This window comes from Delphinapterus leucas, chromosome 19 (assembly GCF_059928025.1).
Source record: "Delphinapterus leucas isolate spDelLeu-1000000601 "Yukka" chromosome 19, BTC_Dleu_Yukka2, whole genome shotgun sequence".
NCBI lineage: Eukaryota > Metazoa > Chordata > Mammalia > Artiodactyla > Monodontidae > Delphinapterus > Delphinapterus leucas.
The window spans coordinates 9,998,793-10,011,717 of NC_143147.1; the positions used below are offsets into that span (position 1 = coordinate 9,998,793).

General features: G+C 45.3%; 1 protein-coding gene across 1 annotated transcript in view; it reads right to left on the reverse strand.

Annotated features, from left to right (window-relative positions):
* Positions 1-5,837: 5,837 nt before the first annotated feature.
* The window catches only part of HS3ST3B1 (heparan sulfate-glucosamine 3-sulfotransferase 3B1), a 38,221-nt gene continuing 31,133 nt past the window's right edge, over positions 5,838-12,925 (reverse strand). The window contains exon 2 of the mRNA XM_022560861.3: positions 5,838-9,545. Within this exon, the coding sequence (XP_022416569.1) occupies positions 8,927-9,545 (619 nt within the window). The 3' untranslated portion in view covers positions 5,838-8,926. The remainder of the gene's footprint in view (positions 9,546-12,925) is intronic.

A 12,925-nucleotide genomic window follows, 5' to 3' on the forward strand; every position in this document is an offset into this window, starting at 1 on the left:
CCTGATACTGCAGAAGAACCATTTTTCCCATATAACTATGGCTAAAAAAGAGAGAAAGCAATTCTTTGAAGTCTTTATTAAGGTCATAACCTTTGATTCTGTATTCACTTACTAATCCTGTTTATATCTAGACTAAGGAAATAATCCAAAATGGATAAGTATTTATGTACAACATTTTCACTGAAGCGTTATTTATAACAGTAAAAAATTAGAAACAGGCACAAAATCCAATAACAGGAAAAAGGCAAATTATGATCCATCCATAAGATGGACTACCTTGAGGTCACTAAAAATTATGTTTTCTAATAAAGCATATTGTTAGGGGCATGTTTAATAAGTAAAAATATTCTGTTAAATAAATAAAGCAGGATACAAAATTATATATTTTTATTGTCTTTATGTTATACACACATAAATTTATATACAACTATGCACAGAAAAAATTGAATATATGATCCTTTAGGTGTATTCACCACGCTTAACTCCAGGTGGTAGGAATCAAGTGATTTTTATGTTCTCATTATATTTTTCTATCGTTTCTAAATTTCATGTAATAAGTAGGCATTAATTTCTTTATCCAGGAGGGGAAAGATAATATTTTAATAAAGTCTCTTGATTGAGTTAATGCACAAAAGTCATTAGAAATTTTTTTAAAAACTTGGATAATTCCACACTATGCATGAATGATAACTGTAAATAAATCATATTTGTGTGACAGTCCTTAATTAGGTGGAAATAGTAGTACTTAAAAAAACTTTCTTGAGTTAAGTTTTAAAGCTTTTGATTCATAAATTCCAAGCTAAGTACTAGAGCTGTCAGGCCCTTCAAATCAATCACTGTGTATCCAGACCACTTTTTTTTTTTCTTTCTCACAGTTTTGAAATGTTATTTCACCAACTTAGGGACTGGAGATGATCAAGATGATAAAGAATTGGATTTTACAAACTCTTCAAGTCAAAATTTATTTTTTCAGGGACGTATTTATGTTTCTTGCCTCTAAAAGAGGGCAGTCCGTTCAAAGAACACCCTGAAAGAAGGAAAGATGTTAATGGCCCGTGAGGAGTTTGAAAGGATTTCCTAATCTGTAGGAGAGCTTCAAAGTAGGCCAACCCACAAGGCCATGGGCGAGAGCAGAGCCAGGAACGTGGTCTATCCTGTGAGCTGGCCACAAAGGAGGGAGCAGCTCTCGGCCCCAGGGATGCACTGTTTTTGCTTTTGAGCAGGTGAGATGAGGGGAGGAGATTTAGGAAAGAGAACCTAGAGTTTAGCTGGGGGCATGTTTTTATCTGAGATGCTCAGGGAGACGTCCAAATAGGTGTCCGGTAGGCAGCCGGCTGGAGGAATCTGTGGCTCTGCGGCTCAGAAGTAGCTGGACTGCGGTGAACTTGCCTGCGGTCCCATCTTCTGCTGGTCCCTCTGGAACTCTCTCGCCCCTCTCCCACACACTCCATGCACGTCCCCACTGATCAGCCTGCAGTTCCCAACTGGCCGGATTCCTGCCCATCTAGATCTTTGCCATGGTTCTCTCCCTCTGCCTCCCGACCACCCTCCAGCCAATCACCTGGCTGCATCCTACCGGATGGATGGGTTTGACCCTTCCTTTCCCCCACCCCAAATCAGGCTGGTCCCCGCTCTCCTTCTTTCCCACAGCTCCTCCGCATGGCCCCCTTGTCACGCTGCGTTGCATCTTCACCTCCCCCAGGAATTACTTGAGGCAAGACATGTGTCTTATTTAGGTTGTGTCCCGAGCAGTGGTCGGCACTCAGTAAATACTTACTGAATGCATGAACTCATCTATGCCCCCAGCTTCTTCTTGCTTCAAGTCACACGGAATAGCGTATCCCAAACAAGTCTCTGAACTTCCCTCCTATCAGACGACTCCCCTTCCCAAGAGTTTCCGGAGTCTTCTATTGTTGACTGCTTCCCACGGAGATGTGGTGTCCTCCATGGCTCCTTCTTCTGCTAAATATATCAAAAGAGAAAGCACGCAAGGTCTAGATGTTTTGAGGCCAGGATTCCATGGAGGAATGATAACAGCTTCATCTTTATCTTTATAAAGATATAAACGAGCCTCTAGCACCTGCACAAGTATGAAGGCTGAAGGAAGGCACATCATTGCGTTCTACTCACCTCTCTCAGGACACTGCACCCTGGGGACCTCAAACCCCTTTCAGTTCCCAGAAAACAGGCTATTGGATGGGAACAGACTATCCCAAGCACTCAAAGGAGGAATGCAGGCTTGAGCCCACAGATATGTTACTACAGCAGATCTTGTGCTATCTCGGGAGTACTTTATCACCTTTCACCCCCAGTAATAATAAACAAGAGTGGGAATGAAAAAATAAAACTAGGTGCTAGTGATGGGCACTGTTGGTTTAGATGAGCTTTTTATTTATTTATTTTGGTACGCGGGCCTCTCCCTGCTGTGGCCTCTCCCGTTGCGGAGCACAGGCTCCGGACGCGCAGGCTCAGCGGCCATGGCTCACGGGCCCAGCCACTCCGCGGCATGTGGGATCTTCCCCGACCGGGGCACGAACCCGTGTCCCCTGCATCGGCAGGCGGACTCTCAACCACTGCGCCACCAGGGAAGCCCTAGATGAGCTTTTTATAACTGAGAACGTGACCCCCGGGGGAATATTCCACCTTGAATGGCCCATCAGTGCCCTTGAGGGAGTCAGTTGTGTATTCAGTTGTGAAGGATAGGAGAAATAATTATGGATCCTATACAAAGTGCTGGAAATATATTATTGAACATTGAATCGAGAAGGGAAGTTGCATTAGGGCTTTAAAGGATTCTAGCTGTCTTTTAAAAATCCCTTATGATATATAAGTCTATCATCCCCCTTTTAGGCAGTTTCAGGAACATGTTAGCGATGATAGCTTGAGGGCTGCCCGATAAAATAGGACCCGGCAGAGTGAGGGAAGCCAAACAGCCATGGCCACTGTTTGCAATGCTGTGAGATCGACATTCCCTTAAAGGAGACCCAGAGTTATAAGGGGTGACTGCTCAGTAATGGACTTGGTAAAGAGCATGGGACAGGGGAAAAGGTGCCTGAATAGGAATCCAAGCTCTCCAGTTTTAAAAGGAAATGAAGTCTATGCCCTAACACGGTGGTTCTCAACCTTTAGTAGAAATCAAAATCATCTGGAAAGCTTCTGAAATGCGGAGTTTCTGACTCAGTAGGTCTGAGATGGGGCCTGAGGATTTACATGTCTATCAACTTCCCGGGGGATGCTGACCTGGTCCAGGACACACTTTTGGAGAACCAAGGCTCTCAATCTTGGCTACATGTTAGAATCACTTGGGGAGCTTTCTGTTTAATTTCGTTTTATTATTTAATTTTTTCAGCTTTACTGAAATATAAATGACACATAACATGATGTAAGTTTAAGGTGTACAACATCTTAATTGGATATATTTATAAATCGCAAATTAGGGACTTCCCTGGCAGTCCAGTGGTTAGGACTCTGCACTTCCACTGCAGGGGGCACGGGTTCAATCCCTGGTCAGGGAACTAAGATCCTGAATGTCATGCAGTGTGGCATGGCCAAAAAATAAATAAATAAAAAATAATAAAATAAAATAAACTGCAAATTGATGACCACCATTGTATTAGCTACCACCTCTATCCTGTACCATAATTACCATTTCTTTTTCTGCGTTAAGAACCTTTAAGATCTGCTGTCTTAGCAACATTCAAATACACAGTACAATATTATAAGCTATAATCACTGTGCTATATGTTAGATACCCAAACTTCTTTTTTTTTTTTTCTATTTTTTGGCCACGCCACGGGATCTTAGTTCCCCTGACCAGGGATTGAATCCGTGCCCCCTGCAGTGGAAGCGTGGTGTCTTAACCACTGGACCACCAGGGAAGTCCCCGATACCCAAACTTTTCACTTATAACTGGAAGTTTGTACCCTTTGACCAATATCTCCCCATTTCCACCATCTCCCAGTCCCTGGCAACCAGCATTCTGCTCTGTTCCTCTGAGTTTGCCATTTTTAGATTCCACGTATATGTGAGATGACACAATATTTGTCTTTGTTTCTCTGTCTGACTTATTTCACTAAGCATAATGCCCTCAAGGTCCATGCTCGGGGAGCTTTTTAAATACACCAGTGTCGGGGCCTCATCCCCTAGAGATTCTAACGTAATTGGTCTAAGGTGTGTTAGAGCTTCAGTAATGTTTAAGATCTCTCTCAGTCATTTGAGTATTTGCCCAAGCTTGAGAAGTACTGCTCTAAACTGTGCCATCAGATTAATGAGTAGATTTGAGGTCCATTTTATTACCTTTCTGTAGAAAAAGCAAAAAACTGATGGGATGAGGTGCAAAGTCAGGTCAGCACTCAAGGCCCACACATATATCACCTAGTGGCATACTCCTAGGTTTGAAAGAACACGTTCTATAAACTGCAGGCTTTTGAAAACCAGGTGTCAACAGGAGACTTATCTCTAGACTGACCAGCAGGAATCTTCCTATTTGGAGGGGCATTCTTTTCACTGCCTTTCCAAAATGCTAGGCTGGACTCAACACCAAAAAGCATGAGCAATCATTTCTTCTTCAAGTCGCTTCCAGCCTTCATGGCAATATGCATATCTCAGGTGCGTGCTAGGCTTCAACAGGAGTGGCCTTTGCCGGGAGCAGTGGATAGCTTATGGCCAACGTGGCTTGAGTTATACATAACTAGAAATTACTAGCGTCTCTTTGTTTTCACTGTATTTACGTTTTTTATTATTACCTCCTCTTTATGGCAAGAGATAAGGGCTATTTACCTAAAACTGTAATATGTTTCCTTTTTAAACTGAATAAAAGTTTCAGTTATATAGAATGAATTAAGTCCTAGACACCTACCATACACCCCAGTGTCTATAGTTAACAATACTATGTTGAATACTTAAAATTTTGCTGAGTGGGTGGATCTTGTGTAAAATGTTCTTACCACAAAAAAAGTAATTAAAAATGGTGGGAGGAAACTTTTGAAGGTGATGCATATGTTTATGGCATTGATGGTGGCATTGGTTTCATGGGTGTATGATTAGTACCAAACTCATCCAGTGGTATACACTAAATATGTACACGTTTTGTATGCCAATCTCACCTCAATAAAGTGGTTTATAAAAAAGAAAAAGAAAGAAGTCAGAACTCTTGGGTTTGAGCCTTAACGTATCAACTTAGTGTCGGCTACTTTAAAACGCAACCAGAGGTGTACCAAATGAAAATGAATCTCAATTGAAAATTGAAAAAAAATCAGGTAAAAGAATGAATCATATGTTTAAAGTAGTAAATAATAATCCATAACGGTGCAGGTGGCGTGCTATGGCAAGAGAAAACAGATACGGAAATGCCCTCTTGTCCAAACCCTTTTCCACTCCGTCCCAAAGACAAGGAGCTCCAAATGACTGACGTGAGAACACACTGAAAATGTGAGAAGGGGAAGCTACCTTTCCCCAAATCACCCAGGCAACAGTGCCCTGCTACAAGGCACCCATAGTGCGACACATGTCCACGCATGACAGCCCCTCACACCCACCCTGGCCAGACCCTGAGGCACTGAAGTTGTAGCACTTGGTGTTCTTGGGGTCCCATGGGCAGTCTCCAGCGGGCAGGAGCCCGTTCACTGATCTTGCAGCCTTCAGAGTCATTTACAAAAAATCTACCACAAATACTTGCAGACTATTTGGATTTTGGATCAAATCTTTTAAAATATGAAAGATCGGCGTGCCTTTGGAATACCTTTGTGTGTGTGTGCACGCATGTGATTAGTTATTCAATCAAATACCATCTCCTTACCCATCCACAACATATAATAAAACATAGAATTACCCACAAGTTGGTAAAATATATTTTATTTGTTCATAAAAAGAAATAGTATGAATTACCAGAATTTCATTTTCCTAGAAACATCTTTCTCTGTGTAAAATTAATTTGTGTTATACATAGGACAAAATACTTGATTTAATTTTTTTTTCTTTTTGTACATATTGGTTATTCTAACATCCAGGTTATAGAGGACACACTGCTAGAATGTGCAGTATTCCAGATTACTGGGCTGAATGAAACTCAGTCATAAATTAATGTTACAAAAGTGAGGAAAAAAATCTAACCACACCTTGAAGTTTTACTGACCATCTTTCTTGATCAACTGAAAAGAAAAAGGACATTGACTTCCATGTCAGCATTTCAGACACTATGCGTTTCTAGTTTAGCGGAACCTTCCATTTTCCTTTCTCATGAAGATATCCTGGTGGGATCTGAAACTGCGTTTCTCCAAAGGCCTATAATGTACCTGTCACTCAAAATGACTTCGTAGGAGGATCCCATGAAGAAGACAACTTTTCTTCCTTCATCTTCCAATTAAACGTTTATGATGCAGTTACTACACCTAAACACCCTTCCAGGTACCACTTACCAAGTACGAACACCTCAAAGACAGTGTGGGCTCGACAGGAACAATAACAACCTCCAAAATTTTTGTTAATCTTTTTGTTTGTTTTTAAACAAACTGAGAGGAATAAAGTACCCCATGAATATCAGAGCTTTTCCTGTAATGCGGAAGAAAACCGAAACGTGTTAGGACAAATTGCCAAACCAGAAATGGTGTTTGTCTTCTAGCAGCTAAAAGGTTAAGTCGGTGGCCATGCAGACTTCTCCAGGAGGAAGACACGTGTGCCCTGTAATAAGTATCACGCGATGGGGTGTAACCTTGGGGCCGATGCTGACTCAGGAGCCGTCAGGAACCGTAAGCCGTCAGACTCCTCGGAAGAGATGCACAGGAAGTCTGATTTATTTGTCTTCCACAGAAAAACTCGCTCTAGTCCTTCAGTGCTAATTATCGACATCTGTTTGGATTCAAGGATTTGACCCAGAATAGAATCTTGACTCACTTCAGTGTTCATGACTAAATGACCCTCCTTCTCTCTGAGGATTTCCTGTTTTAGTTTTAAGGCAGGGAATAAACAACTTAATCGAAAATGGTCCAGCTTAGAAAGGCAAGCAGGGCCCTGGAGGGGAGGGAAAAGTTCATGTGCATTTCCCCACTGCTTCGTGGCAAACCCTTCTCTGAACTTTTTTTTGCAAGTTGACATCACGCACCATGTCAGAGCACGAGAGTGGACAGAAAGCGGACAGGGCAGGATCAGGTGGCAGATGGGGGCTGGCTTTGACTTTAAGCGATGTCATGCTGTAATGGAAAAGAGGTGTTCCCAGTTTTATTTCTAATGAGCCTGCTGATTGGAGAAATGCACGATCAATTAGCACCCTTCTGAAGATGTCTTCGACACCCAAGCAGCAAGAGGGAAGAGCCATGCCATGATCATGGGCGTTCCCCTAAGTGCAGGTTCTACACGGCTTGGTAGAGGCAGTAACAAAGCTATGAAATGCACACAGCATCTCAGGAATGCACAGAGCTCCCGCCTCCAGTCCCCGTGCGCCCATCCTCCTATACCTTAGCTTTGCAGCTAAGCACGAACTAGCTACGTCGGGGCTAAAACTTGTGGGCAAAGACAGACCAGATTATCAATAAGACATCCCTTAAAGACCAGTGTTTTGTTTCACTGGCGAGCAAGTCATCCCATAGAACATACCAAAGTGTCCTTTGTAAATATCACAACCCAACCATTTTGACAATATCTTCCCACATATTCCTTAGTGAAAGTATAACACAAATGACAATTCTTTGATATTGCTATACGGTTACCCAGCTGCCACTAGCTGGTCATCACAAATGACCCCTCCAGTGCCCCCTCCACGAAGAGGTAGGTGAGAGAGTTCTTCATCAGCAGCAACAGTGCTGGCACCCCTTCTGCCAGGGCCCGGCTAAAACAAGGGGCAGCGGCCCAGGCTCGAGCGCTTACAGGCAACACGGGCCAGCGCTCCCAGTCTCTTTACAAGAGCCTCTCCTGGTTCTCGCTGTTTGCCTGTTGGCTACAGACCGTGTTGTCTGAGATGAGCTAGGAATTCCAGGGAGGGGAGTTCCAGACATCACACAGGGGCTGGCTCTGCACCTAGTGGCAACTTGGTAGGCTCAGAGGGCGTGGGATGAACCTGGCCCCTTCAGGTCTCGACACCCGGCACCCTTGGTTCGATCCGGTGGTTCTGCTAGCCTAGGGGATTCTTTGGTGTGTCAAAGCGGAGCCGTCTGCCTGGAGAAGGGAACACGATGCACTCGCATGCAAATTAGAAGGGATCGTCTTTATTTCTAAAGCAGCACCCGAGCATCTCAGACGCGGGACCTGCAGAAGGGGGGACTGATATCTGCACACACTTCAAGCCGGTTATTGAACCAGGGATGGGGCAGAAGACGAGGCAGGGGCATCCTTCAGAATCAAAAGGTAAAGTCAAGGGCCCTGACAGGCAGACTCTAAAAGGATGTGGATGTCCCTGCCAAGGTAGTGATTCCCCCGTGTGCTGAGCGGACTTGGGGGGAAAACCTAGCGCTGTGGTTTGGAGTCTACGCCCTTGGATGTGTCAGCATGTCAGCGAGGAAGCTGCTATGTGAAGGTCTGGCAGCTCAGAGCTCCCACAGGTGCCCAGGCAGGAAGGGAGATGGAAGCTTCCGTATGAGGAGGTGGGCAAGTGCATCCAGACAGCGATCGAAGGCTGCATACCCGTAACAACGAAAATCTCAAGTTGTGCTTTTCTTCTTTTTAAATACAATGGGTAGAAAGAAAGAAAAAAAAAAAAAAAAAAAGGAAGCACCATCCATTGTGAGGACAAGAAGAAAATATTAGAAACACTTTGGAATGTTAACAGATTATGTGACTCTCTAAAGAGCGTGGCTAGGCAGCTTAGTGAATTAATTGCTTATGAATTAAAAATAAATTATTATAAAATAGATTTCTGTACATTTTACATACATATAATCTCTCTCAATATTTCCTAAGCCCCGGGTGGGGAGGGGGGCGGGGCGGGAGGGTCTGATCAGTCCCAGCCGAAGTCGTGGCCAGTCATCTGGTAGAACTTGCGGTTGAAGGGCCGGTAGAAGTCGCGTAGCCGCCGCAGGACCTGGCCGTCGATCTCGGGGTGGGGTCTGCCCTTGGTCTTGCCCAGGCAGTGAGGGCGGCCGCTGCCCTCGGCCTTCTTGAGGCAGGGGAAGCCCTTGGTCTGGTTGAAGTAGAAGTGCTTGTCGGAGATGATGCGCTTGAGGCCCAGGAAGTCCTGCACGCGGCCCAGCTCGCCGGCCGGGTCGCGCACCAGCCGCTCGCCGCTCACGAAGAGGAGCTGGCGGGCGGGGAAGTGGCGCAGCCAGCGCTCCAGGTGCTCGGCGTACAGGCCGATCTGGATGGCGCTCCACGCCCGGTCCACGAGGCCCGCCGTCCGGTTCCTGAAGGCCAGGCTCTCGAAGCTGGGGATGTCGGGCCGCTTGGACAGCGTCTGCGTGTAGTCCGAGACGGCCCTGGTCACCGGGTCCCGCACCACCACCAGGAGCTTGGTGTCCTTGGACATGGCCGAGATGCGCGCGGGCGCCTCGCGCGTCACGAAGTAGCTGGGCGTCTTCTCCATGGTGATCTGCCCCTCCAGGGTCCTCGGCATCAGGTCCCTGCGCGGAGCAGAAAGGCACGTTAGGGCCTGAAAACTGAGCTCCTTCCCAGCAGAGGGAGGGTCTTACAGACCCGGAGCCTGAGTTGAGGTACCCACTGCTCCGCTTACTAGATGTGTGACCGTGATCGCGGAGAAGTCGCACAGACGCAAGGCTGTGGACCCCTGGTTCCTCGCGGACATACTTAATGGGAAATAATAACACTACCGATCTCCTACGGTTGTTATGATGATTCAACGTATTAATATACCTCAGCAGCTTAGAAGAGTGCCTGGCATAGGCAGGGAGACTTGTATGATATCTTTCTTAGCATAATTTAAACATAACTACGTAGGCAAAACTGCTCTAACCTACAGGAAAGCTAGGACATGATATTTGGACCAAAAAGCAGTTCTGTGTGGTGATTAGCACTAAAAATCACAGGCATCAATGATGTAAGACTGCGCCTGATTTGCTCCCTGAGTTCCAGCATCCAAATATGTGAAACGGCAGTGATTTCCACCCACTGCATTCGGTTGTTGCGGGGTTGGTAAAACGGAAGCATTTAGCTTAACATTTAAGCACTGTGGGCTTGGACCTCAGACCTCCTGGGTTTAAATCCCAGCTCGGTCACTTATAAGCTGTCTCATTTTCAGCAACTTACTTTCTGGCCTTCTCTCCTCAGCTGTAAGAAGAAAGACGATAACACCAGCCGTATGGGAGTTTAATGAGGATTAAGACAATTAATGATCATAATATGCTTTGAACGCGCCTGGCACACGTCACATATTCGATATCCACTGGCTGCGGCTACTACTCCATTATTACGGTCATCATGACCGTGTTCAGCACACAGTTCACAGCACACAGTAGGACCACGCTGAACATGTATGTGTACACGTTGGTGTGTGCACATCAGAAGGAGATGGTTACCTAATGGGACACTAAGTAGCGGTCACAGATGTACGATCTTCCATTTGCTGTGGGATAGAGATTTCTGATTGATTCCAACCTGGGCCCAGAAATTGGAAAAAAAGACAATTTCCACATCATTTTTGACCAAATATTTACCTCTCAGTAGGGCATTCTGAACTTCCAGCTTCAAGCCATCCCTAATCTACTGAGACCAAAATCCCTCTAGGGAGACATTTATGGAAATGATGATATAAACTCTATTGCAAGAGGCAGAAAGGGCAACGGGCTCCTCCTTCATAGCTAGTTAGAGGAAGCATGCTTCTCCCCGAAGGACTGCCTTGCAGCCCTGCAGCTGCCCCCGGCTTAAGCTAAAGCTGGATTGACCCACTTTGCCCATTAACCACTTAGCCTGTCATCAGGCTAACGTGATGAAGGATTAAAGAGGGGCCCGGCTCTCAACTTATTTTGCATTTCACTCAAAAGCAGATCGAGTTTGATCAAGTCCGAGTTGTTTCCAGTGTTCAGCCATTTGTACCTAGACTGAATCTATAAGAAAGGGTTTAATATTCAGAATCCAAGTGCTACACCGCTATGACTTAAGGAAACCCAACCCGCCAAGTTCTCCAGGGCCAGGGCAGATGGAGTGGGTTTGGGGTCTGTCTTCAGAGGGTCTAAACGCGTAGGAACTTTGAATGAACCAGAGAAGTTCTAAAAGCCTTATCATTCTGATGTTCTCCAGTAGCAAAAGTTGCCCTAATTTTCTTTTTCTGCTTCTTTTCTTTCTTCAGATGGCACGCCTCCTCCCAGGGTCCAGCAAGTGAACTTACTGTTTGAACTGGCAAATCACACAACAATATAGAGGAAGGTTATTGAAATGGATGTAACCCAACGCACTACAGCCGAACAGATGCCAAGACATTGACACAAAGCAGATGGTGGAAGTGAATGAACTTGAACTTCAGAGAGGGGACAAGCTGCAAGCCACATTGGGTTGGGGTGGGCCCATCTCCCCCTTGGATTGAGGAAAACTAGGAAGAGTCAGGGAAACATCCGGTCCCCTGTTTCCCTCTCCTGGGGGAGAATGTCCTCTTGCTTGGTTACAGAAATACCCCACATATGCACACTATTATAAATGAAATAGATAACCAACAAGGACCTAGTGCAGAGCACAGGGAGCTCTACTCAATATTTTGTAATAACCTATAAGGGAAAAGAATCTGAAAAAGAATATAGATAGATAGGTATAGATATATGTATAAGCGAGTCACTGTGCTGTAACCTGAAAGTAACGCAATGTCGTGAATCAACTTTACCTCAATAAAAAAAAAAAATACCTGCACGTTTCCTGACCTCCAACAGCAATCTTTTTTCTTAATTCTAAAAATCTACTTTTTAACCTACATACAGTAAACAATCATTCTTGGTGTCCAGTTCCATGACTTCGGACACATACATAGAAATCTTTAACAACCAGCATCACCGGTTCTATCACTCCGAAATCTTCCCCTTGTGCTGCCCCTTTCCAACGAAGAGCTTAAAGCAAGCTCCTTCCACAAGGCAAATCCCCTTACAAATAGCCCGAGGCTGCCCAAATCCTTGTTTGGATACCCTTGGGAGGAAAATCTTGATTGAAAAGAGAAAATGGTCAATAGAGACTTAGACATTTTGACATCACAGATCTATTTCCTGTTGCTTAAAAAAAAAAAAAAAAAAAGAAGAAGCTACAAGTTTTCATGAGGGTGAACATCCCTGGCCACATGCCTGCCTTTCCAGGCCTCAGCCTCCTGGTCTGTGAATTAGCACCGAAGAGGAGGTTGCATTCTGATAAACTGCTCTGAGGACGATCCCACTGTGGTGTCAGGTTGGTAACTGGCCAGGAAGCCGAAATGCTGCTTCACTTTTAGCTGCTCCCAAAGCCCACGTCCAGCCCCTGAGAATTCAAAAAACAACAGAGCAGCCAGGAGAAACTTTTACACACAGAAGAATCAGGATTTCTAGGAAGGTTACACCTCTCCTCCCCAGCCTGGAAACAACTAACTAAATAAACCTCCACAGTCCGAAATCCACGTGGGGAAGAAGGATGCCCGCCCCCACAGTCCGAAATCCACGTGGGGAAGAAGGATGCCCGCCCCCACAGTCCAAAATCCACGTGGGGAAGAAGGATGCTCGGCCCCACAGTCCGAAATCCACGTGGGGAAGAAGGATGCTCGGCCCCCTTTTCTTTGAGCAGCTGATAAACCCGCAAGTATCAGCAGGAAAACTCCAAAACGCTGGGATCCCCAGAGACGCAGGGAGGGGTGGGGCTGAACAGGTAGAGCGCAGAAGATTTTTAGGTGAAAATACCGAGTGATACCGTCATGACGGATACGTGTCATTATGCGTTTGTCAAGCCCACAGAACGGACATCTCCAAGGGTGGGCCCTGCTGTATGTAAACTATGGACTTGGGGCGATGATGACTGATGTGTCAGTGTAAGCTCATCGTAA